The 21,323-nt window shown below is 39.0% G+C and overlaps 2 protein-coding genes and 1 non-coding gene across 3 annotated transcripts in view; 2 read left to right on the forward strand and 1 right to left on the reverse strand.

The window, feature by feature from the left end:
• LOC143650548 (mucin-16-like) overlaps positions 1–10,235 on the forward strand; it is an 84,209-nt gene extending 73,974 nt beyond the window's left edge. Inside the window, exons 49-52 of the mRNA XM_077121449.1 lie at positions 6,351–6,517; positions 8,310–8,351; positions 8,673–8,752; positions 10,063–10,235. Coding sequence (XP_076977564.1) covers positions 6,351–6,517; positions 8,310–8,351; positions 8,673–8,752; positions 10,063–10,161 — 388 coding nt within the window. The 3' untranslated portion in view covers positions 10,162–10,235. The remainder of the gene's footprint in view (positions 1–6,350; positions 6,518–8,309; positions 8,352–8,672; positions 8,753–10,062) is intronic.
• A 2,326-nt stretch (positions 10,236–12,561) lies between these two features.
• On the forward strand, positions 12,562–12,632 carry TRNAS-GCU (transfer RNA serine (anticodon GCU)). Its single transcript has one exon. It is a non-coding gene; the product is annotated as a tRNA-Ser (tRNA).
• Positions 12,633–13,133: 501 nt separating this feature from the next.
• Positions 13,134–21,323, reverse strand: part of MBD3L1 (methyl-CpG binding domain protein 3 like 1) — a 46,567-nt gene continuing 38,377 nt past the window's right edge. The window contains exons 3-4 of the mRNA XM_077119562.1: positions 15,000–15,137; positions 13,134–13,878 (exon numbers count right to left, since the gene is read on the reverse strand). Coding sequence (XP_076975677.1) covers positions 13,297–13,860 — 564 coding nt within the window. The 5' untranslated portion in view covers positions 13,861–13,878; positions 15,000–15,137 and the 3' untranslated portion in view covers positions 13,134–13,296. The remainder of the gene's footprint in view (positions 13,879–14,999; positions 15,138–21,323) is intronic.

The raw sequence follows: 21,323 nt of genomic DNA on the forward strand, positions 1-21,323 counted from the left end.
ACTCTTTGTCCACTATCAAACCACTGAAATAGTTCATGCAAGAACTTACCTACATTCAAAAATTTAATCAATGGGATACATGGCACTAAATTCCCTTTCAATCATATTCACCTTCAATATGGCAATGTTACTTATAAACACACTAATTAGTTATCATCACTTCTTTCCATTCATTTCCTTACATTTAGTTTCAACCTCTTTGGGGAGCCTTTCCTCCATGTCTAGCTTTTGTGTACCTCTAGGTCTGCTATATTTCTGCAGTGTAACCTCTGAGATTACATTTATGGAAGTCATAAGACTGAAATCATACAGTATCTGTCCTTTTGTGACTGACTTATTTCACTCAGCATTATGTCCTCAGGGTTCATCTACATTGTCATATGTTTGAGGACATCAGTTTCTGTTACTGTTGCATAATATTCCATTATATATATATATCACATTTTGCTTATTCGCTCGTCTGTTGATGGCCACTTGGATTGTTTCCATCTCTTGGCAATTGTGAATAGTGCCACTATGAATATTGGTGTGCAAATCTGTTCGTGTCACTGCTCTCAGCTCTTCTGGGGATATATTGAGTATCGATATTGCCGAGTCATAGGGCAACTCAATGTTTAGTTGTCTGAGGAATCACCAAACTGCCTTCCACAGCGGCTGCACCTCATACATTCCCACCAACAGTGAATAAGTGTTCCTATTTCTCCACATCCTCTCCAACATTTGTAGTTGTCTGTTTGTTTAATATCAGCCATTTTTATAGGTGTGAGGTTAATATCTCCTTGTCATCTACATTTGCATTTCCGTTATAGCTAATGAAAATGAGCTTCTCTTCAAGAGCTTTTTAGCCATCTGTATTTGCTCTTCAGAAAAGTGTCTATTCATACCCTCTGTCCATTTTATAATTGGGTCATTTGTTCTTTTGTTGTGGAGCTGTATAATTTCTTTAAGTACACAGGATATCAAGCCTTTATCCGATATGTGATTTCCAAATGTTTTCTCCCATTAAGTTGGCTGCCTCTTCACCTTTTTAATGAAGTCCTTTGAGGCACATAAGCTCTTGATCCTTAGGAGTTCCCATTTTTCAATTTCTTTCCCTGCTTGTGCTTCAGCATAAAGTTTAAGAAGCTACCTCTTATTACTAGATCTTGAAGATGTTTCACTGCATTTTCTTCTAGTAGTTTTATGGTTCTGGCTTACATTTAGGTCTTGATCCATTTTGAATTAAAGTCTGTATAGGGTGTGTAGTAAGGTCCTCTTTCATTCTTTTGGCTATTAATATACAATTCTCCCATGCCCATTTATTGAAAAGCCTCTTCTGTCCCAGTTCAGTGGATTTGGGGTTCTTATCGAAGATCAATTGTCCATAAACTTAGTGGTCTATCTCTCCCCTCTCAATTCAATTCCATTGGTGAGTACTTCTGTCTTCCTGCCAGTATGTTGTTGTTTTGACCACTGTGGCTTTGTAATAGTTCCAACTCCTGTATCTCATTGGAACTGTTGATTTATTCTTTTGACTGGGCCATATGTTCAATTTTCCTAGTATGACTTGTTATTTTGTGCTGGCATCCAGGCATTTAATTTCCTTAATTAGTTCATTCTGGAGATTGTTTTCACTCTTTTACCTAGGGTTTTCTTGTTAGATGGCTTTGTTCACTATCTTTTCTTTGGAATTCAATTCAACTTTTTCTAGACCTCTAGCATAGGTTCTGTTTAACTGATCAGAATTTTTCAGTGCTTCTTTTCTGTTTCTTGCCCTGCCTATATGGAGCCTTTTTTTGAGGAGGGACTCCTCAGATATTATCGACTCCAATCAGATTTTCCCAGACCAGACAGGTCCACATCTCAGGACAAGAGAGTAGCCAGTACAAAGTTTCCTTGAGAGTGAAACCCAGCAGGTTATCAGACTTTCCTATGAAGCCTCTAGACTGTGATTTTCCTATCCTGCCCAGCATGTGGGGCTTGTCTGCCTATGACAAGCTTCCCATCAGTATAAAGTGATGTGGTGACTTTAATTTCCGCAGCCTTTCCCTGCCAGGGATGTGGTTGAGACCAAGGCTGAGGTAATAAGCCAGTTTTGTTTGCTTCTGTTTTCCAGCCTCTGGGGCCTGAATTCTCTGAAGGAGGGCCTCCACTTGAACTGAGCCCTCCTCCCTCCTTTTTCTTGGAGAAGATATGCCTTTTATGGAATTAACCCCTTTTACCTGACTAATTACTTTGTCTCTTGGATATGCCTTAATTATGCCCCTGCCTGGGGCAGTGCTGAAGCCTGTGCATGCTCACAGTTCTATCTAATGAGCTTTTGATAAGTTGAATAAAAAAGCCTTTTCAGAGCTGGCCCCTCATTTCCTGGGTTTGCCAAACAATAACTTCTTATGTGACTCTATGTGCCCCCTTTTTGGGGGACCAGCCCTTTTCCAGTATTCTGTCCTGTCCAACTCAAAAGGTCTCTGTTTTTGTTTTTGTTTTTTCCACCAGCCCTGTGCCCTCTCTGCCAGGGTGAAAACTCTTGCTTCCTTTAGTGCTTATTCCAGGTTTATCTGTGCTCAAGGCCTGTTTTCAGTAGTCAGAATTTGTTCATTGATTCCACAATTAGAGCTTGGTTTAGCTAACTCCTTGCTACTAGAGAAGTCTGTTTCTTTCCCTCTTGGGAAACCAGCCTGCCGTGCATGTGTGCGTGGGGGTGCCAGCCTCCATGTCTTGGCAGACTTACAGTTCTTTGAGGGATCTCAGTCATTCCATCCGTTCCAGACTGGTGTATGCTGTGTGTCTGGTCACTGAAGTCAGGTGTTCCACACAGTTCTTGGTTATTTACTAGCTGCTCTGGAGGACGAACTAAATCCCACACCTCGGTATGCCACCATCTTGCCAGCCATCAAGGCTATTTTTTTAATAGCAACTTTATTGACATATAATGCATATACCATAAAATTTACCCTTTTGAAATATACAGTTTAGTGGGTTTCAATACCTCTATAGAGCAGTGCAACATCACTACTCTCTAATTTTAGAACATTTTCATCACACCCAAAAGAAACCCCATCCCATTTGCAGACACTCCATATTTCTCCTTCCTTTCAGCTTTGGTAATCCACTAATCTACTTTTTGTGTCTATGGTTTGGCTATTCTGTATAAATGTAATAATGCAATATTTCATGTTTTGTAATAAGCTGATTTAACTTGGCATAATGTTTTCAAGGTTCATTTACATTATAGTATGTATCAGTACTTCATTCATTTTTTATAGCTAAATAATACTCCATTGCACGACTATACCACCTTTTGTTCATCTTCTCATCAGTTGATGGACATTGAGGTTGCCTCCAGATTTGGCCATTTGAATAATTTTGCTATACACATCCTTGCACAAGGTATTTTTGTGAACTTAGGTTTTCAACTCTCTTGAGTGTGTACCTAGGAGTGGGTTTGCTGGATCATATGGTAATTCTGTGTTTAACTTTAAGGGGAACCATCAAACTGTTTTCCACAGTGATTGAACCATTTTTCGTTCCCACCAGCAATGTATCAAGCTCCAATTTTTCCAAATCCTAGGCAATGCTATTTATATATATATTTTTGTATGCTGTATGGCAGGTCCCATTATTTTTCCATGTGAGTTTCCCATTATCCCATTTGTTGAATTTTTGTTTGTTTGTTTGTTTTGCTTGCTTGTTTGTTTTGGGGGAAGTACATGGACCAAAAATCAAACCTGGGTTTCCCACATGGCAGGCAAGAATTCTACCACTGAACTGCCCTTGCACACAATATTTTATTATCGTCATCTTCTTTGGTAAGAAATGATATCTCATTTGGGTATCCATGATGACTAATGGTGTGGAATATCTTTTCTTGTAGTTACCATTTGTACATCTTCTTTGAAAAATGTATATCCAAGTCCATTGCCCATATTTAATTGGGTTATTCATTGTTTTATTGTTGTTTTAAGAGTACTTTATATATTGTAGATCCTAGATTCTTACCACGTATACAATTTGCAAATATTTTCTTCCATTCTATAGGTTCTTTTTGTACCTTCTTAATAATATCCTTTGAAGGACAATTTTTTTTGATGAGGTCTAAAATCTATTTTTTCATCTTGTGTGTGTGTGTGTGTGTGTGTGTGTGTGTGTGTGTGTGCTTTAGGTGTCGTATTTAGGAAACTTTTGCCTACTCCAAAGTAATGAAAATTTACTATTTTTTTTCTAAGAGTGTTATAGCTTTAGCTCATATATTTCTGTCTGTGATCCTTCTTCAGTTACTTTTCATATATGATACGAAATAGGAGTCCAATTTCATTCTTTTTGCATATAGATATCTAATTTTTCTAGCACCGTTGGTTGAAATGACTATTTCTTTCTCATTCTTGGCAGGCTTTTTGAAAATCAGTTGATCATAATTTTAGGGATTATTTCTGTATTCTCAATTATACGCCACTTATCTGTATTTCTGTATTTATGTCAACACTACACAGTCTTTATAATGTAGCATTGTGGTAAGTTTTGAAATAAGGCACTGGAGTCCCCCAACCTTGTTCTTCTTTTTCAAGATTGTTTTGTCTATTCAGGGACCTTTGCATTTCCACGTGAATTTTAAGATCAGCATGTCAATTAAAAAAAAAAGACCCAGCTAGGATTTTCATAGGGATTGCATTGAATCTGTATATCAATTTAGGAGATGTTGCCATCCTATTAATATTAAGTCTTCCATCCATGAACACAGTATGTCTTTCCACTTATTTATATCTTTGATTCATTTTAACAATGTTTTGTAGTTTTTGGTGTGTAAGTCTTGCACTTATTTTGTCAAAATTTTATAGGTACTCTATTCTCTTTGATATTCGTAATGGTTTTTTGAATATACACTGCCAGTGTATGAAAATACAATTGATTTTTGTGTTTTTATCTAGAATTCTGTAATCTTGCTAAATTAATAGACTATTATAGGCTTTGTATAATAGTCTTGGCATCTATTCTTAGGAGTTTCTATATACAAATTCATGTCATCTGCAAATAGAGTTAGTTTTATACCTTCTTTTCCAATATAAATGCCTTTTATTACTTTTTATGTCTGTTGCCCTGTTTAGAATTTCCTATCCAATGTGAATAATATATAAGCATGTGAAGACATCCTTGTTTGCTTCCCGATTTTAATAAGAAACCTTCCAGTTTTTCTGCATTGAGTATGATGTCCACTGTAGTCTTTTCACAGATGCTGTTTATCAAATTGAGAAAGTTCCTTTCTATTTCTAGTTTAAATGTTTTAATCTTGAGACAGTATTGTATTTTGTCAAATGCTTTGTGCGTGTGTGTGTATCTATAGAGATCATGTGTTTTGTCCCTTATTCTATTAATATGGTATATTACATTTATTGATTATTATAATTTTTTTGGATATTAAACTACACTTGTAGAGCTAAGAAATCAGGACCTTTCTAGGTCTTTCCTGGGCACATACATAGCTCTGCCCATTTGTGATCTTCTAAACACCCAGGAATATGTTGTAAGATTTGAAAGCTCCCTATGGATGTCTCATTCCCCAAATTTTCCCTTTAAGTTTTGTCCCACGTCTTGTTTGTACTAGCTGGTAATTACTCCCTCGGGAAGCTAAAATGTTAATAATGGCCACTGACTGTTCTCAACAAATGCTCTGGCATAGGCTTTCTCATGGAGCAAGCTTTGAATCAGGTCGAAGACAAGCCCTGAGAATGAGGCTTTTCTAGGGATCTGCCAGACAGGTCAAATAGTGACAATTCTCTGGGGATGAGTCTTTTGGAGGATCTTCAAAACCATTGTGCCCTCCTCCAGTGACTGCTAGGCTGCTGATTTTTCACAGCTACCATGTTTCTGAAGCTGTTGATTTTTCAGGTTACTGAGGGTCTGGATAGAGGGCAATGGGGATACAGTGAGTTAAAATGCCACAAAGCTTGCTGTCCTTATCACGACACTGCTGTTTTTCTTGAATAAATGCTCCTTGGATTATTGCAAACTTTTGGTTAATTCACAGGCCTCTGGATAAGAACTTGATTTCAACAATTTTTGCCAGTGTTCTCATCACTTTTTTGGATTTTCAGAGATCAGCACTTTGATACTCCAGAAGTGCTTCTTCTGGCTATTTATTTCTAAATTTGTTGATTCAGTACAGTATGGAATTTAGGTCTTCACCCGCATCAGCCATATTTCAAGTGTTCGGTAACCACATGGGCTCATAACAATCGTATTTTACAGTTTAGATATAGAATATTTCCATCATTCCAGAAAGTTGTCTTGGACAGGGTCTGGAAACAGGGAACAGTGAATCTCGAACCAGGATCTAGAATGCCAGATACCCTTGTCCACCCATCGTGTCCTTCCAGGTCTGTCCTGCACAGCAGCCACACTGGAGTTGACTCCTTATGTAACTTCTCGCCACTGGCTCGGCGACTGGACAGAGTTGCCATCTACGAAGAATTCCTGCGGCTAACCCAGAATGGAACCCAGCTACAGAACTTTACCCTGGAAAAGAACAGTGTCTTTGTAGATGGTAAGGTTCCCCACTCATTGGAACTGGGGAGGGACTTCTGACACCGATTACTGAATCTGGAGGACTGGGGAGTCAGCAGTGAGCTTGCTCAGTCCCCAGGCTCTACCCACCATTGACAGGAAGGAAGGAGAGCCCAGTGGGATATGGAAGGTCTTTGTTGTCTTCTAGCTAGTTGCATGACCTCAGGCTAGTGACTTGCCCTCTCTAGTCTTCTGTGTCCTTATCTCTGTGCACCATAAGCCATTTGAGATGATCATTAAGGGCCTCCAGCTCCAAGCTGTGTTTGATCCCAGTTTGACAAGTCTAATGAGATGGACATGGTTTCTCACCCCAGAAGTACCTCCAAGGTGGCTAAACTTTGCATGCCCCTATTTTATTCATTCAACAAATACAACAGGAGCAACTTTGCCTGCCCATTCACCATTATATTCAAAGAACCCAGTATTGTGCCTGACATATAATAAACTATGCGTATTTATTGACGAAATAACTAAGCTTCATAGAAAGGTCTTTATAGCTTGGGCAGAACCCTCCAAAGTGCACTGTCCATGGTTCTGAATTATTTTTGTGTTAGAGGGTTCTGTTGCTTCTCTGGAACAGGGGCCAGCAAACTTTTCCTATAAAGGGGAAACATATTAGGTTTTGTGGACCACATCAGGTATCTGCTACATGGTCTTGTTGTTTGATGAACTCTTTAGAAATTAAAAGTCACTTGTCACTCATAGGCTGTACAAAACAGGTCACAGACCTGATTTAGCCCATAAGCTGCTCTAGATAAGCCTTAGACATTAGAACGTTCTGCAGTGACTGAAGTGTCCTTTAACTGTGCTGTCCAGTACAGTAGCCACATGTAGTTATTGTGCACTTCAAGTGTGACTAATGCAACTGAAGTACAATATTTTATTTTATTTTATTTCATTTCATTTCATTTTCCATTTAAAAAACCCCAAATGGCTGGTACTATCATATTGGATGGCACATCTTTAAGAGTTTCGCTGGGGACAGGTTGGAAGATTAAGGACACCTGCAACCTCCTCCCTACATCTGATAGATGCCATACCTTTCTACCCTCCCAGAGTTTATCCTGTAACTGTGAATAACAAAAGTAGGCAAGTGTGAATTATAAATTCTTGATGTGAACCTATCCAGACTTATGGGAAGCAGTCGTTAGAGAAAATTTGCTGCAGGGAATTATTTGAAGGAGAAACCTGGTAGATGAGTATAAAACAACGGGGTGAAGGAGAAAGGGTGATAGTGTTTCTAGGTATAGAGGAACATTTTTTAGTGTAAATTTACACATTTCAAGAGACCCTGTGAAATTTCCAAACTGCTATGACCCTGGCTCACCCTATCATGAGTTGGGCCAGCCCAATTTGGGTCTCCCTTCCTAAAGGTTTGAGTTTTATTTAATTACACTCCTTTTACATGATAATGACCTTGTGGTTATATCATCTTTTAGAGATGCAAACTTAAGTATTAGGGATGAAATGTCAGGATATCTGTTTGACTTAAAAGTTTCAGTAAAAATATTAGATGAGAGTGTTCAACAGTGGCTCAGTGGAAGAATTTTTGCTTGCAATGCCAGAGACCTAGGTTCGATTCCTGGAGCCTGTCCATGCCAGAAAAAAAAATTGGATGATGCAAGTGTGTCAAAGATATTAATAATTGTTATATCTAGGTGATGGATGGTTCAATTATACTGCTCTCTCGACTTTTCTCTACTTTGAAATGTTTATTAAAACAAAAAAAAGTAAGCACAGACATGAACACTCATCATCTCATTCATTTCCAGGATATTCTCCCAACAGAAATGATGCTTTGACTGAGAACTCTGGTAAGTCTCAAATAAGCCTCACCCCAGGCTGTGGATGGGGAAACCTGATATTGTGCCCCCTCAAGGAGCACCATGCATATGAGGTTTAGAATGATGATGAGTGTTGGCCAAGCTATGTCAAGGATTGGTGAGGCACAGTGAGAAGATAGCAGGGGACTGATCTCCTGGGAACCCCATTCATTTGGGGCTTCAGAGACATGGGGTGATTGGGCTGCCAAGTGCTCCTCTCTGGTCATGCTCATCCTTAGGCCACACAGGGTTAAAACAGGGGCCCAGGAAAGACGGCAGGATGTGGCTCACCCCAGCACTTGTTCTCCCCAGACCTCCCCTTTTGGGCCATTATCCTCATCTGCCTGGCGGGATTTGTGGGACTCATCATATGCCTGATTTGCTGCTTCTTGGTGAGTTACAGAGGGTTGCTTGTCTTCGTATTATACAATTGCAAGAGTTCTTTCTATATTCTAAATATAAGTCCTTTGCTCGGTATGTCTTGCAAGTATTTTCTCACAACCTGATGAAGCTTGCCTTTCATTTTCTTTACATTAGTCGTTAAGGAAATGTAAATTCAAGTTACTTGAGATAATGTAATTTTATATGTTAGTTTAAGTTACATTACATTTCCCTAAAGAGTCATTAGAGAAATGTAAATTGAAGTTACCACTCCACATGGGAATGGCTAAAATTTAAAGGCCCAACTATAATAAGTGTTGACATGGATGTAAAGCAACTGGAACTCTCAAACAGTGCTAGTGGAATATAACCTGGCTGTTTCTTTAAAAATTACATATACCCACCATATGACCCAGGCATCCCACTGCTAGGAATTTATCCAAGAGAAATAAAAGTGTATATCCATACAAAAACCATGCACAAATGTTCATAATGGCTTTGTTTGTAATAGCCAAAAGCTGAGCACAGCCCAGTATCCATCAACAGCTGAATGGATGAACAAGTTGTGGTATATACTTCTAATGAAATACTATTCGTCAATAAAAGAGAACGCATTATAATACACATACAACAACATGAATAAATCTCAAATTATGCTGAGTAAAAGAAACCAGGTCGAAAAAAGAGTACATTATATATGATTCTATTTATAAATGAATTTTAGAAAATGCAAACTAATCTATAGGGAGGCAAAATAGGTAAGTTTTCCTGATAATGAAAGTGTTTTTGCAGAGCGGCAAGAAAAAAGGAGTTACAAAAGGTAATGAGGAAATTGTGAATGAAAGTTCATTATATTGATGGTGATGATGATTTAACCATAATCAAAACGTACTAAATTGTTCCCTTTAAATATATGCAGTTTATTGTGTGTCCGTTATACTTCAATAAATCTAGGGAGGAGGGAGCAAGAGAGAGAGAGAGAGAGAGAGAGAGAGAGAGAGAGAGAGAGAGAGAGAGAGAGAGAGAGAGAGAGAGAGAGAGAGAGAGATGGAGAGAGGGAAGAGAGAGGCTACAAAGGGGCTACCAGAGGGAAAAAATGAAAACTTGAAAGTGAAAAGGAAGAGAGAAGAGAAAGAGGTCATGAATAGAATAAAGAGGGGGAGGAAAAGGACTGGAGGGAAAAACTAAACGGAGAGAAAAGGAAGGAGCACTACATAAGGAGCATGGCGTCTCTACGGTTTGGTTGCATACTCACCCCTGTAATTGCCCATCCTTGGACAGCTGACCAGTCCATTCAGGTACCCTCTCCTCACCCTCCCAGGTCACCACCTGCCTGCGGAAGAAGGGAGGAGACTACGAGGTTCAGCGACGACGCTTGGGCTACTACCTGCCACATCTAGATCTGCAGAAGCTGCAGTGACTACATCTTTTGAAGCCCCTTTCTCCAACCACAGTCCAAAGCAGCGTGGATGGAGGAGAAATAAACCACATTGGTCAGACACAGCCTCTTGGCCCTTCTTGACTTGGCACTGAATGGTTGATAGGAGACTAAGGGAAAAGCCTTCTCCCTACTTTAAATCATTAAGAGAACCACTAGTCCCGGTTTCACACATTTCATCCCTCAGGCACACCAGATCTAGTGAAGCTGGTACAGAAATTACCCATCATTTTAAAAAAATCAACATACTAGTTGTTCTAGTTTGCTAGCTGCCAGAATGCAATATACCAGAAATGGAATGGCTTTTAAAAGAGGGGGGTTTAATGAGTTGCTAGTTTACAGTTCTAAGGTTGAGAAAATGTCCCAGTTAAAACAAGTCTATGGAAATGTCCAATCAAAGGCATCCAGGGAAAGATACCTTGGTTCAAGAAGGCCAGTGAAGTTCAGGGTTTCTCTCAAGTGGAAGGGCACAAGGTAAACAGAGTCAGAGTTTCTCTCTCATCTGGAAGGGCAAGTGGTGAACACAGCATCATCTGCTAGCTTCTTCTCCTGGCTTCCTATTTCATGAAGCTCCCCGGGAGGCATTTTCCTTCTTCATCTCCAAAGGTTGCTGACTGGTGGACTCTGCTTCTCATGGCTATGTCGTTCTGCTCTGCTCTCTCTGAATCTCTCCTTTCTCCAAAATGTTTCCTCTCTCATAGGACTCCAGAAATGCATCAAGACCCACCTAAATGGGTGGAGACATGTCATCACCTAATCCAGCTTAACAACCACTCTCGATCACATCGCATCTCCAGGGAGATGATTTGATTACAGCTTCAAACATACAGTACAGAATAGGGATTATTCTGCCTTTATGAAACAGGATTTTGATTAAAACATGGCTTTTCTAGGGGGCATACATCCTTTCAAACCAGCACACTACTGCTATGTAAGATTCCTCTTCCTAATCACCCACTACACACCTCCTTTTGACTCCATACCAACCAGTAGTCACCACCCATCTCCACTCCTCAGCCATATCTCCCAACCCCACTGAAGACCTGGCAGTCTCAGATTCCCAGTATGCTGCCTCATTCCCTGAAGCTCAGACTTACCAGGACTTCCAGATCATTCTGCTTTTGTGGCTCCTCACCCCCCATCATGTGTCCTTCAGGATGGGATATAAGCCAAGAACTAAAAAGTGTGTCAGAAATGCCTCTGTTCTCAGCCATGGGACCCAGGACATGAGATGACTAGTTATCTAATAACCCTGAGTGCCAGAGTATAAAAAAAACAAGGTCTGCCTTGGAGGTAAAGGTGAATAAAACTCAGAAGGAAAAATCTGAGGGAAAAGAAAGGTTTTTGTTTGTTTGTTTGTTTTTTGTTTTTGTTTTTTGTTTTACATCTTTCTCTACCCTGAATCCAATGAGAGGTTAAAAAAGAGCCTCCCCAACAAACATCCCAAATACAAGGCAAGCTGTGCTGGCCTGCTTTGGGTTTGCTGGAATAGATTGTGTTATTTTCTCAAATTTTGCAAACTACCATAGCTGAAGATACCAAAGGGTTACGAATTAAACTTTCTATAATGCCAGCCGTTCAAATATTTTGGTATGAGCTTCACACTCTCCATTATTCTTGGAGAATGCACTCTCTGAAGATTATTGTCATGATAATGACAACTGTTTATTGACTACTTAAGATCTGCTATGAACCATGGTTGGAAAACTCTGTGTGTTTTTTCTCAGTTATACTTGCCATCACTGAGAGTTTTACTGTTGTTTTATATATAAAGAAGTGGAGACTCAGAGATATTAAATAAAAAGGAAGAAATAATTATTTAGAACCTAAATCATACATCTGGCAAAACTATCTGTCCAAGAAAAAGCCAAAAACATTCTCAAACATATATACTTAAAGTTGATGCTCCATAGGTCTTCAGTTAAATAACTACTAAAGAATATATATCAGCAAGAAATGTGAACCCAGAAACACATATTGAAATGAGAAAAAAAAAACAGGATTGTTGAGGAAAGAAATCAATGTATCTAAATTAGAATTAGCTCTAAAATCAACAAAACATTAAAGCATGCACTAATAAAACCAGATTATCAGCACATGAGAGAAATAGAGGAGAAAAGATGGGATTAAAAATAATTTTTAGGAGATATAAATACAATTAACATGTCACTCTTAGAAACTGAAAAAAGAACAGAAAAAAATAAGTAAAGATAAAAAGATTTGAATAATGTAATAAGCTTGATCTGGCAAATAGAAAAATAGATTTCAACTCTTAAGCAGAGGCTTGTTAAATTAGTATTGCGACAGCATTCTCTCTCGCTGTCATGATTCTCCAAATAGCATCTCAATTTTCATGAATCAAATTTCAAGCACATAAGGGATGCAAGGGTAGTTCAGTGGTAGAATTCTCGCCTGCTATGCGGGAGACCTGGGTTCGATTCCCAGCCCCTGCATTTCCCAAACAAGCAGACAAACAAACAAAAAACCAAACAAACAAAAATTCAGTAAATGGTGCTGCAATAAGGGGATACTCACATGGAAAAAGGATGAAATGTGACCCCCGCCATACAGCATACAAAAAAAAAAAAAAAATTCAGACACATAGGAATCTAGAGAATGAGGGAAAATCTGTTATTTCATTATACAAAACTTCCCAATCTCTGAATTCATATTTAACAAAAGAGAGCGAAATAAAGAACTAGAGGTAGCTCTTATTTAAGAACATAGATATAAATTTCGTTAATGAAACATTATTTTGTAATTTTCTGGAATAGTACAAGTAAAGAATAATTCATTCTGACTAGGTAGGTCCGTTTCTATGACTACAAGGGAAAAATACTAATTCTATGACTTCAATAACTCTCTGTTGACTTTAAACAGTGTAAATAAAAAATGAAAATGTGGTGTACAACATGACAAGGAAAGATCTCTTCGCTAACCTAAAATCCAAGCTCAAGAAGATAATCACTGCTGATATTGCAAAGGAATTTAATAAAGAAAAGTATTGGTATATTAGTAAGATTGAAATATGCACAACAAGAAAACATGCATGCTGCAAGGAGGTTAGGTGCCATGTTCCATTTTACATTCGCACTCTTCTTTTATTCATGGTCATTTTCAGGACTTCCTTCTTTCCCCCTTTACTTGCTCAAGCTTGTCTGCAGTCAATGCTAGTGCAAGTCTCTCCCTTGCTATCTTCACTTTTCTTTCCTGTTTCCTAATATCTTCATTGGTTACCTGAAATTGTTTGCAGAGTTTCTGTGATGTACCCGAATGATCTCCTGGAATCAGCTCTGCTAAATCTGAAGACCGACCAGAGGTGGGCAAAGGGCTGGTGGGCAAATCCCCAGCAATATTACAGGGCAAGGAATCGACTGTGCAACTAGGTGCAATTTCTTGCAAGGCGTTTACAAGATCCAAAGTACTCAAAAGTTCTCCTGCACTGCTGTAAGCCTGGAGTCCTTGCAGTTTCTTCTGCCAAGAGACCTGCTGGGGCTTATCCAAATTCTCCTCCCATTGAGGGCACCTGACTTCATTGCCAGGATGGGAAGTAATTCTAGTAACTGGTCTCTTGAATATGCAACTGGACATTCTCAAGGGGAGAGAGGTGCTTAAAAGAGGTTTTGGCTTGGATTGGTTTACACAACCACGTTGCTTCCTCTGTGCAGTATTGACCATCATTCCTCCTTTTCTCTTAGCCTATAGAAATAAAATAAAATGATAAAGTGAAGCCTGCCTTCTAAGGACAATTATCTTGACCCATCTGAACTTTCACTCTTCTTCTATCCCTTGTCCACTCTTGCCTGTAGAAGTCGTGGTATAATCTATCATGACACACAGTCTCCAGCCTTTCTCTAAATCCTAAATCCTGTCATTATTCTGAGTTATTTGATTGTTAATTTGGTTAACCCATTCACCACTTGGCTTTCAGTGCTCCTTTAAAGCTTAAATGAATAGTGAAATGATCACCTGTCCCCCATACTCAAAGATCATGCTCAAAAATAACTCAGAAAATTTATTCATCCATGACAAATTTCTGATTTCCAGCTTTTTAACTCAAATACCCACACAACAGCTATCTGTTCCTCAGGATCAGAGGTTATGCCAGACCACAGGCTCTTCTTTCCTTCCTTCCTTCCTTCTATCCTGCTCTCCTCCTGTTTGGATTCCATGCTCCATGATCTCAGTTATGCCAAGGGGATTATCCCAAAGTTCCTTACATCTCATCATTTCTGCCTTGTAAAATTTCAAACCTGAAATATCCAATTACCAGCCATATCATGGCTAGTATAGGTCTCAGGATAACTGCTGAAGAAAAAGCATACAATATGATATTTTGGTACCACTATAAATAGAAAACCAGCAGGATCTAATAGGAACCATACATGATGCCTGGGACTTCTATATTCTTTTTATTTGTTACCAGATTCATAAATTGATTTCTCTCCAGAGCCTGTTTAAAAATGTCTTCATTTTTGTGCTAACATACACAAAGTTTCTCTTTTGTCTGATATTTCACAGATAAAATGCTAACATTGAAAATGTTCTATCCACCTGCCACAGATGCACTTATCTCTGATAAACCCCCATTCTTTCCAAATTTCCTCTAATTCAAAGAGATTTATTCTATTCTTCAATGAGCCTCATCCGTACTTCCTTCTCAGTATCCCAATACATCCAAAATTCCCACGTAGCTCCTCTTTTTTTCAACTGAATTCTTCCCTCAGGATTTGAATATGTTCAACTATCTCCTAAGTACACACAAATCCCTTATCAAACCTTCCTTGGACTCCTCCTCAACCACTTTTTCTACTCCTTACCTTTAGCTGCAAACCATTGAGAGAAGTTCATCTTTAACATGTGTGACTGTTTTCTCACTTCAGACCACTCCAAGCTTCCTTCCGCCTTCACCATTCCGTGGATATCTCACTTCATAAGGTCACAATGACCCTTTATTGCTGGATCCAATAGGAGATTTTTATTATTCATCTGACATGATCCTTTGAGCGAAAAACTTTTAAGTATGTTTGAAACAACTAGGATATGTCAATTTTCTGTTTCAACTGTAAATATTAAGAGATCTATCAAGTAAGTATAACTGACAAAATTATATATTGTGATGTGCTATAAGTACAAAGTACAAACCAGATTTCTAAAACTCAGCACATACACACAAAGAACATAAACTATACTCTTGTTAAGTTTTACACTGATTGCATGTGTAAATGATAATATTTTGAATATAATGAGTTAAATAAAATAAAAATGATTCACCTATTTGTTTTTTGTTTTTAAAATGCAGCTACTAGAAGATTAAAAATTACACAATGTACAGTCCACAATACTATTGGACAGCATTAGTACAAGCCATAACTGAACATAAAGCCTACAATAAGTAGTCAGGGAAAAATTTTCCATAGAAAAGAGTCTGTCCCCCTCCCCAATGACAAGATGTGTCAACCACAAAAACACACATACACACTGTGCTGGTTTGAAAGTATCATGTACCCCAGAAAAGTCATCTTTTAATACTGATTCAATCTTGCGAATGCAACTGTTTCCTTGAATCCTGATTCAAAATTGTAGGCAGAAACTTTTCATTAGATTATCTCCACGGAGATAATGCCCAATTGAGGGTGCGACCTTTTTATTAGTTGGAGATGTGACTTCACCCAACTCCAAGTGGGTCTTGATTAGTTTACTGGGGTCCTATAAAAGAGGAAACATTTTGGAGAGAGTTAGAAATGATGGAAGCCTCAGAGTTGACAGAGAGAGCCGACAGAAAGTTCAGAGCAGAGCTGACACAGATGCTAATGCTTCGAGAACAGAGACACGGATGTTTGAACACGCTTGGAGCCCAGCAGACATCGCCATGAGATGCTAAGCAGCCCAGAACCTGGAGCCAGAAGATGGAGTAGGGATATGCAATGGACAGTGTGCTGGTTTGAAAGGATTATGTACCATAGAAAAGCCATGTTTTAATCCCAATCCATTTTGTGGAGACAGCCATTTCTTTTCATTCCTAGTCATACTGTAGGTTGGAGACTTGATTGATTATCTCCAAGGAGATGTGACTCACCTGATTGTGAGTATTAGCCTTTGATTATGGGAGATGTGACTCCACTTATTCTAGGTGGATCTTGATTATTTTACTGGAATCTTTTAAAAGAGGAAGCATTTTGGAAAAAGCTTCAGAGCCATGAGAACCACGAGAGTCCATGCAGCCAGAGACCTTTGGAGATGAAGAAGGAAAACACTCCCAGGGTAAACAGAAGGCTAGCAGACATTGCCATGTTCACCATGTGCTTTTCCAGTTGAGAGAGAAACTCTGAACCTCATCGGCCTTTCTTGAGTGAAGGTAACCTCTTGTTGGTGCCTTAATTTAGACATTTCTATAACCTTGCTTTAATGCGGACATTTTCACAGGCTTAGAACTGTAAAGTTGGCAACTTAATAAATCCCCCCTTTTAAAAGCCATTCTGTTCCCGGTATATCACATCCTGGAGGCTAGCAAACCAGAACAGGAAGTAAAGACAAGATTCCTATTTAGAATGATAGATATTTTTGTTAATGGATGGAGATGAAGATAGCACAACGTTGTGATCATAATTAGTATATATATGAATGTGATTAAAATGCGAAATTTTAGGTTGCAGATATGGGAACAGAAAACAAATTTTTAAAAGATCCAAGGAACTACCCTATAAAAACCAATGCACCCTAAGTTAACCATGGACTCTGGTTAATGGGACAATTATTGAAATACACTATCCTTAATTGTAAAAAATGTTCCACACTAAAGCAAGTTGTTAATAATAGCATAGTATATGGGAATCCTGTATTTTATGAATGATTGTTCTCTAAACCCATGAGTTCTCTATTATGGGAAAAAAATGAAAGGGAAAATGCAAGAAAGAAAAAAAAGGTGGATGGTGGAGGAAGGCGCTGCGTGGAACTTCACTATTCACAACTTAAACCAGCCACCTAAAAGGTGCCCTAATGCTGATGCCCATCTGGATGGACATTTGGGGTGTTAAACTTCGAACAGCTGGAGGCGTAGGAACTACAGTTCCAAAATTCCTAAAAGGAAATAATGCTGCCAAAATAACATAGGTTTTATTGAGCAAGAGCAGGCGTGCATGTCGAACTGCACCAAAGGGAGGTTCTGCTCAAAAAGCTGGGTGTGAAAATGGCTTATATGGCTGTTTAAGGGAAAGGGGAATGAGGGAAATGGGAAAGTGAGGTACTGTATGGGTTAACCCATGTAGAATGTCCTTGGGCAGGCAGCCATCTATTCATTACAAGCTTCAGGAATAGGATTTCTATGTAAGATCCAGGCCACCCCTTTCTCTAAGCCCAACTCTGCAAGTGAAACGATTGCCTTCCCCATTACATGGGACATGACATCCAGGGGTGAAAGTCTCCCTGGCCACATGGGAGATGACTCCCAGGGATGAGCCTGGCCCTGGCACCGTGGGATCAACAATGTCATCCTGACCAAAAGGGGGAAAAGAAGTGTAACAAATAAGGTATCAGTGATGGAGAGAGTTCAAATAGAGTTGAGAGGCTACTCTGGAGGTCACTCTTACACAAGCGTCAGTTAGACATTGCTACTTATCATAACTTGCCTAACCCCAACCAAAACTATTCCTGCCAAACCTAAAAAACACCTAGGGCAATATATAAGCTTCCACAAAGGTTCCATGCACTAGGGTAACTTTCCGAAACCTACAACCTCCAGATGGGTCCCTGGACCAGATAAGTCCTGAAACCTAGAAGGCCCAGACTCTCCAGAACATCAGCTAGTTCCATCTCCCTGCCCCATATTATTGACAGCCCCTTCCAACATGAGAAAGTTACAATGGGTATAGCCCAAATACGCTCAAAGAGTGTGAGAAATACTGATATTTCTTTTAGCCTCCAGTACCTTAGAGCAGCTAGAAATAAAACTTAAAATTGTGGAATTGTAACCCATACCAAACTCTGAAATCTGTTCTACAACTAATCGTTGCAATGTACTTTGAAATTTCTTGCCAATATATATATATAGGTAAGAAGGAAGAGTATAACAGAGAAGATAGGATTTAACAAATAAGTATGACTGTTGAGTCATTATATTGATATTTCTATTGTTCTCCAGTGTCTTGGAGCAGCTAGAAGAAAAAACGAAAAATCGTGGAACTGTAGCCCACACCAAAGTTTCAAATCTGTTCTATAACTACCTGTTAAAATGTACTTGGAAATTTAATACTTTTTTGTATATATATATTACATTTCACAATTAAGAAAAATTATTTAAAAAGATCCAGGCCACCTGGCGATTGTCAGCTTCCTCTTTATCGCTGGCCTTGACTTGCTTCCTCCTTTTCCTTCTTCAGGTGGAAGAGTATTGGTATGTAAACTTAGCTCCCTTGGCCTCCTCCTCTTCTTCCCTGAATAAAGCAGAAGCTCAAGCAAATCAAGATGGTTAGTGGACTCATTAACCATTTCATTTTCATAGACGCAGGACCCTTGGGCTTAGGAACTCTGGTGGCAGGGTCTTCTCTGTCAGCTTCCAAGGATGCAGTAACTTAGATGGTGTGGCTCTGCCTGGGTTGTTGACACCTAACAAGGAGCTTGCTGCGAGGGTGTTGGTTCCTCTTCTATGAAGAAAGCCAACTATGGGAAATGAGTGCCCTTATCATGCAACCCAGAAAAGCCATGTCCTTCAATCCTCATTTAATATTGGTGGGAGAGGAGGAGGAAAAGGCTTCTCTACAGGGCATAGACAAACCCCAGCCCAGATGAATTTCAGGTGTGACCCTATCCACAAGAAAAATTGTAGCTGCTCTAGGAGTTCCAGAGAAAGCGCCTTCTCCCTTCACTTTTGATTGACTGTGGAGCTGGTTGGTTAGTAGAGAAGTCTTGAGTTATAACATGGAAATGGCCTTACCATTTACTGATATTATAAGGCTGTTAGTACATCTGCAAGACAGAGAATTACCCATTCATATTTTCCACAAAGAATCGAGTGTCCATTTCTCACAAGCCTGAGGTGTACACATATATATAAGCCCAAGATCATAAAAAATTTATACTGAACAACAAATGATAACACCTACAAAAATATCCTAACACCCACTCTTGATATCCTGACCTTATCTCCACGGACTTTACCCTCTATTGGGGATGGTGTGTGAATGAGGGATTCTGACAATAGCAAGCAGTTTAATCTTTTAACTGCTCATGCACAGAAGAAGGGACCTGGAATTTGGTCAGAGCACTTTGTCCAAAGAGAAAATACATGTGAAAGGGAGAAGATAAATAGAAAATATGAAGAGATTGGTTCCATTTCCTATTGAGTGGGAGATGACTCCATGAGCACTGTTTTAGTTTGCAAGCTGCTGGAATGTGATATACCAGAAAGAGAACAGTTTTTAAAAAGGGGAATTTATTAAGTTGCAGTTTACAGTTCTTAGGCTGTGAAAATGTCCACATTAAGGCAAGGCTATGAAAAAGTCCAAATTAAGGCACCAACAAGAGGTTACCTTCACTCAAGAAACGCCAGTGAAGTTCAGGATTTCTCTCTCAGCTGGAAGGGCACGTGGTGAAGTCTGCTTAGCTTTCTCTCCCAGCTTCTTTTTTTTTTTAAATTTATTTATTAATTAAAAAATAAAGAAACAAAATAAAATAACATACATAATCAGTAATTCACAATATCATCACTTAGTTGCATATTCATCATTTCTTAGAACATTTGCATTAATTCAGAAAGAGAAATAAAAAGACAATAGAAAAAGAAAGAAAACAAACACAGGAAAAAAAAAAAAAGATTATACCTACCATACCCCTTACCCCTCGCTTTCATTGATCACTAGCATTTCAAACTAAATTTATTTTAGCATTTGTTCCCCCTATTATTTATTTTTATTTCATATGTTCTACTCCTTTGTTGACAAGGTAGATAAAAGGAGCATCAGACACAAGGTTTTCACAATCACACAGTCACATTGTGACAGCCATGTAAACATGGCTACTGGAACACAGCTTTACATTTTCAGGCAGTTCCCTCCAGCCTCTCCATTACATCTTGAATAACAAGATGATCTCTACTTGATGCGTAAGAATAACCTCCAGGATAACCTCTCGACTCTGTTTAGAATCTCTCAGCCATTGACACTTTGTCTCATTTCCCTCTTCCCCCTTTTGGTCGAGAAGGTTTTCTCAATCCCTTGATGTTAAGTCTCAGCTCATTCTAGGGTTTTTCTCAATCCCTTGATGCTGAGTCTCCGCTCATTCCAAGATCTCTGTCCCACGTTGCCAGGAAGGTCCACACCCCTGGGAGTCATGTCCCACGTAGAGAGGGGTAGGGTGGTGAGACTGCTCGTTGTGTTGGCTGGAAAGAGAGGCCACATCTGAGCAACAAAAGAGGCTCTCTTGAGCCTAAATTTTAAGTAGACTTGACCTATCCTTTGTGGGGTTAAGTTTCATATGAACAAACCCCAAGACTGGGGGCACAGCCTATAGCTTTGGTTGTCCACACTGCTTGTGAGAATATCAAGAATTCAACTTGGAAGTTGAACCAGCAAAATCTCATGTCTTACCTGAGATTCCAAGTACTTATGGCGTTCAATCAAACTATCTACATAAGTTATATTAGGAAATGCACTAGTCAAAATATAAATTTTGTAACAAATAAGCATTTTTTGCTTTAGTCTCACACATAAGGTGACATTTTAAAATATGAATTACCATCTATTTTCAGCACCCTGCAATAATGACATTCCTTTGTTCTTCCTCATGCAAAAACATTGTTAAAATTGTACCTTGTACATTTCACTATTATTATACAATCTAGGCATTCCTAGATTATACCATCTCAATCTTTAACATATCTCTCCCAGCTTCTTGATTCATGAAGCTCCCCAAGAGCATTCTCCTTCTTTATCTCCAAAAGTCTCCGGCTGCATGGGACCATTTTTCCAAAATGATTCCCTTTTAAAGGGCTCCAGGAAGTAATCCACCTTGAATGGATGGAGGCACATCTCCATGGAAACTATCTAATCAAAAGTTACCACCCACAATTGGGTGGGTCACATCCCCATGGAAACAATAAAAAAGATACCACCCAGCAATATTAAATGAGGACTAAAGGACATGGCTTT

This window comes from Tamandua tetradactyla, chromosome 11 (genome assembly GCF_023851605.1).
Source record: "Tamandua tetradactyla isolate mTamTet1 chromosome 11, mTamTet1.pri, whole genome shotgun sequence".
Lineage (NCBI taxonomy): Eukaryota > Metazoa > Chordata > Mammalia > Pilosa > Myrmecophagidae > Tamandua > Tamandua tetradactyla.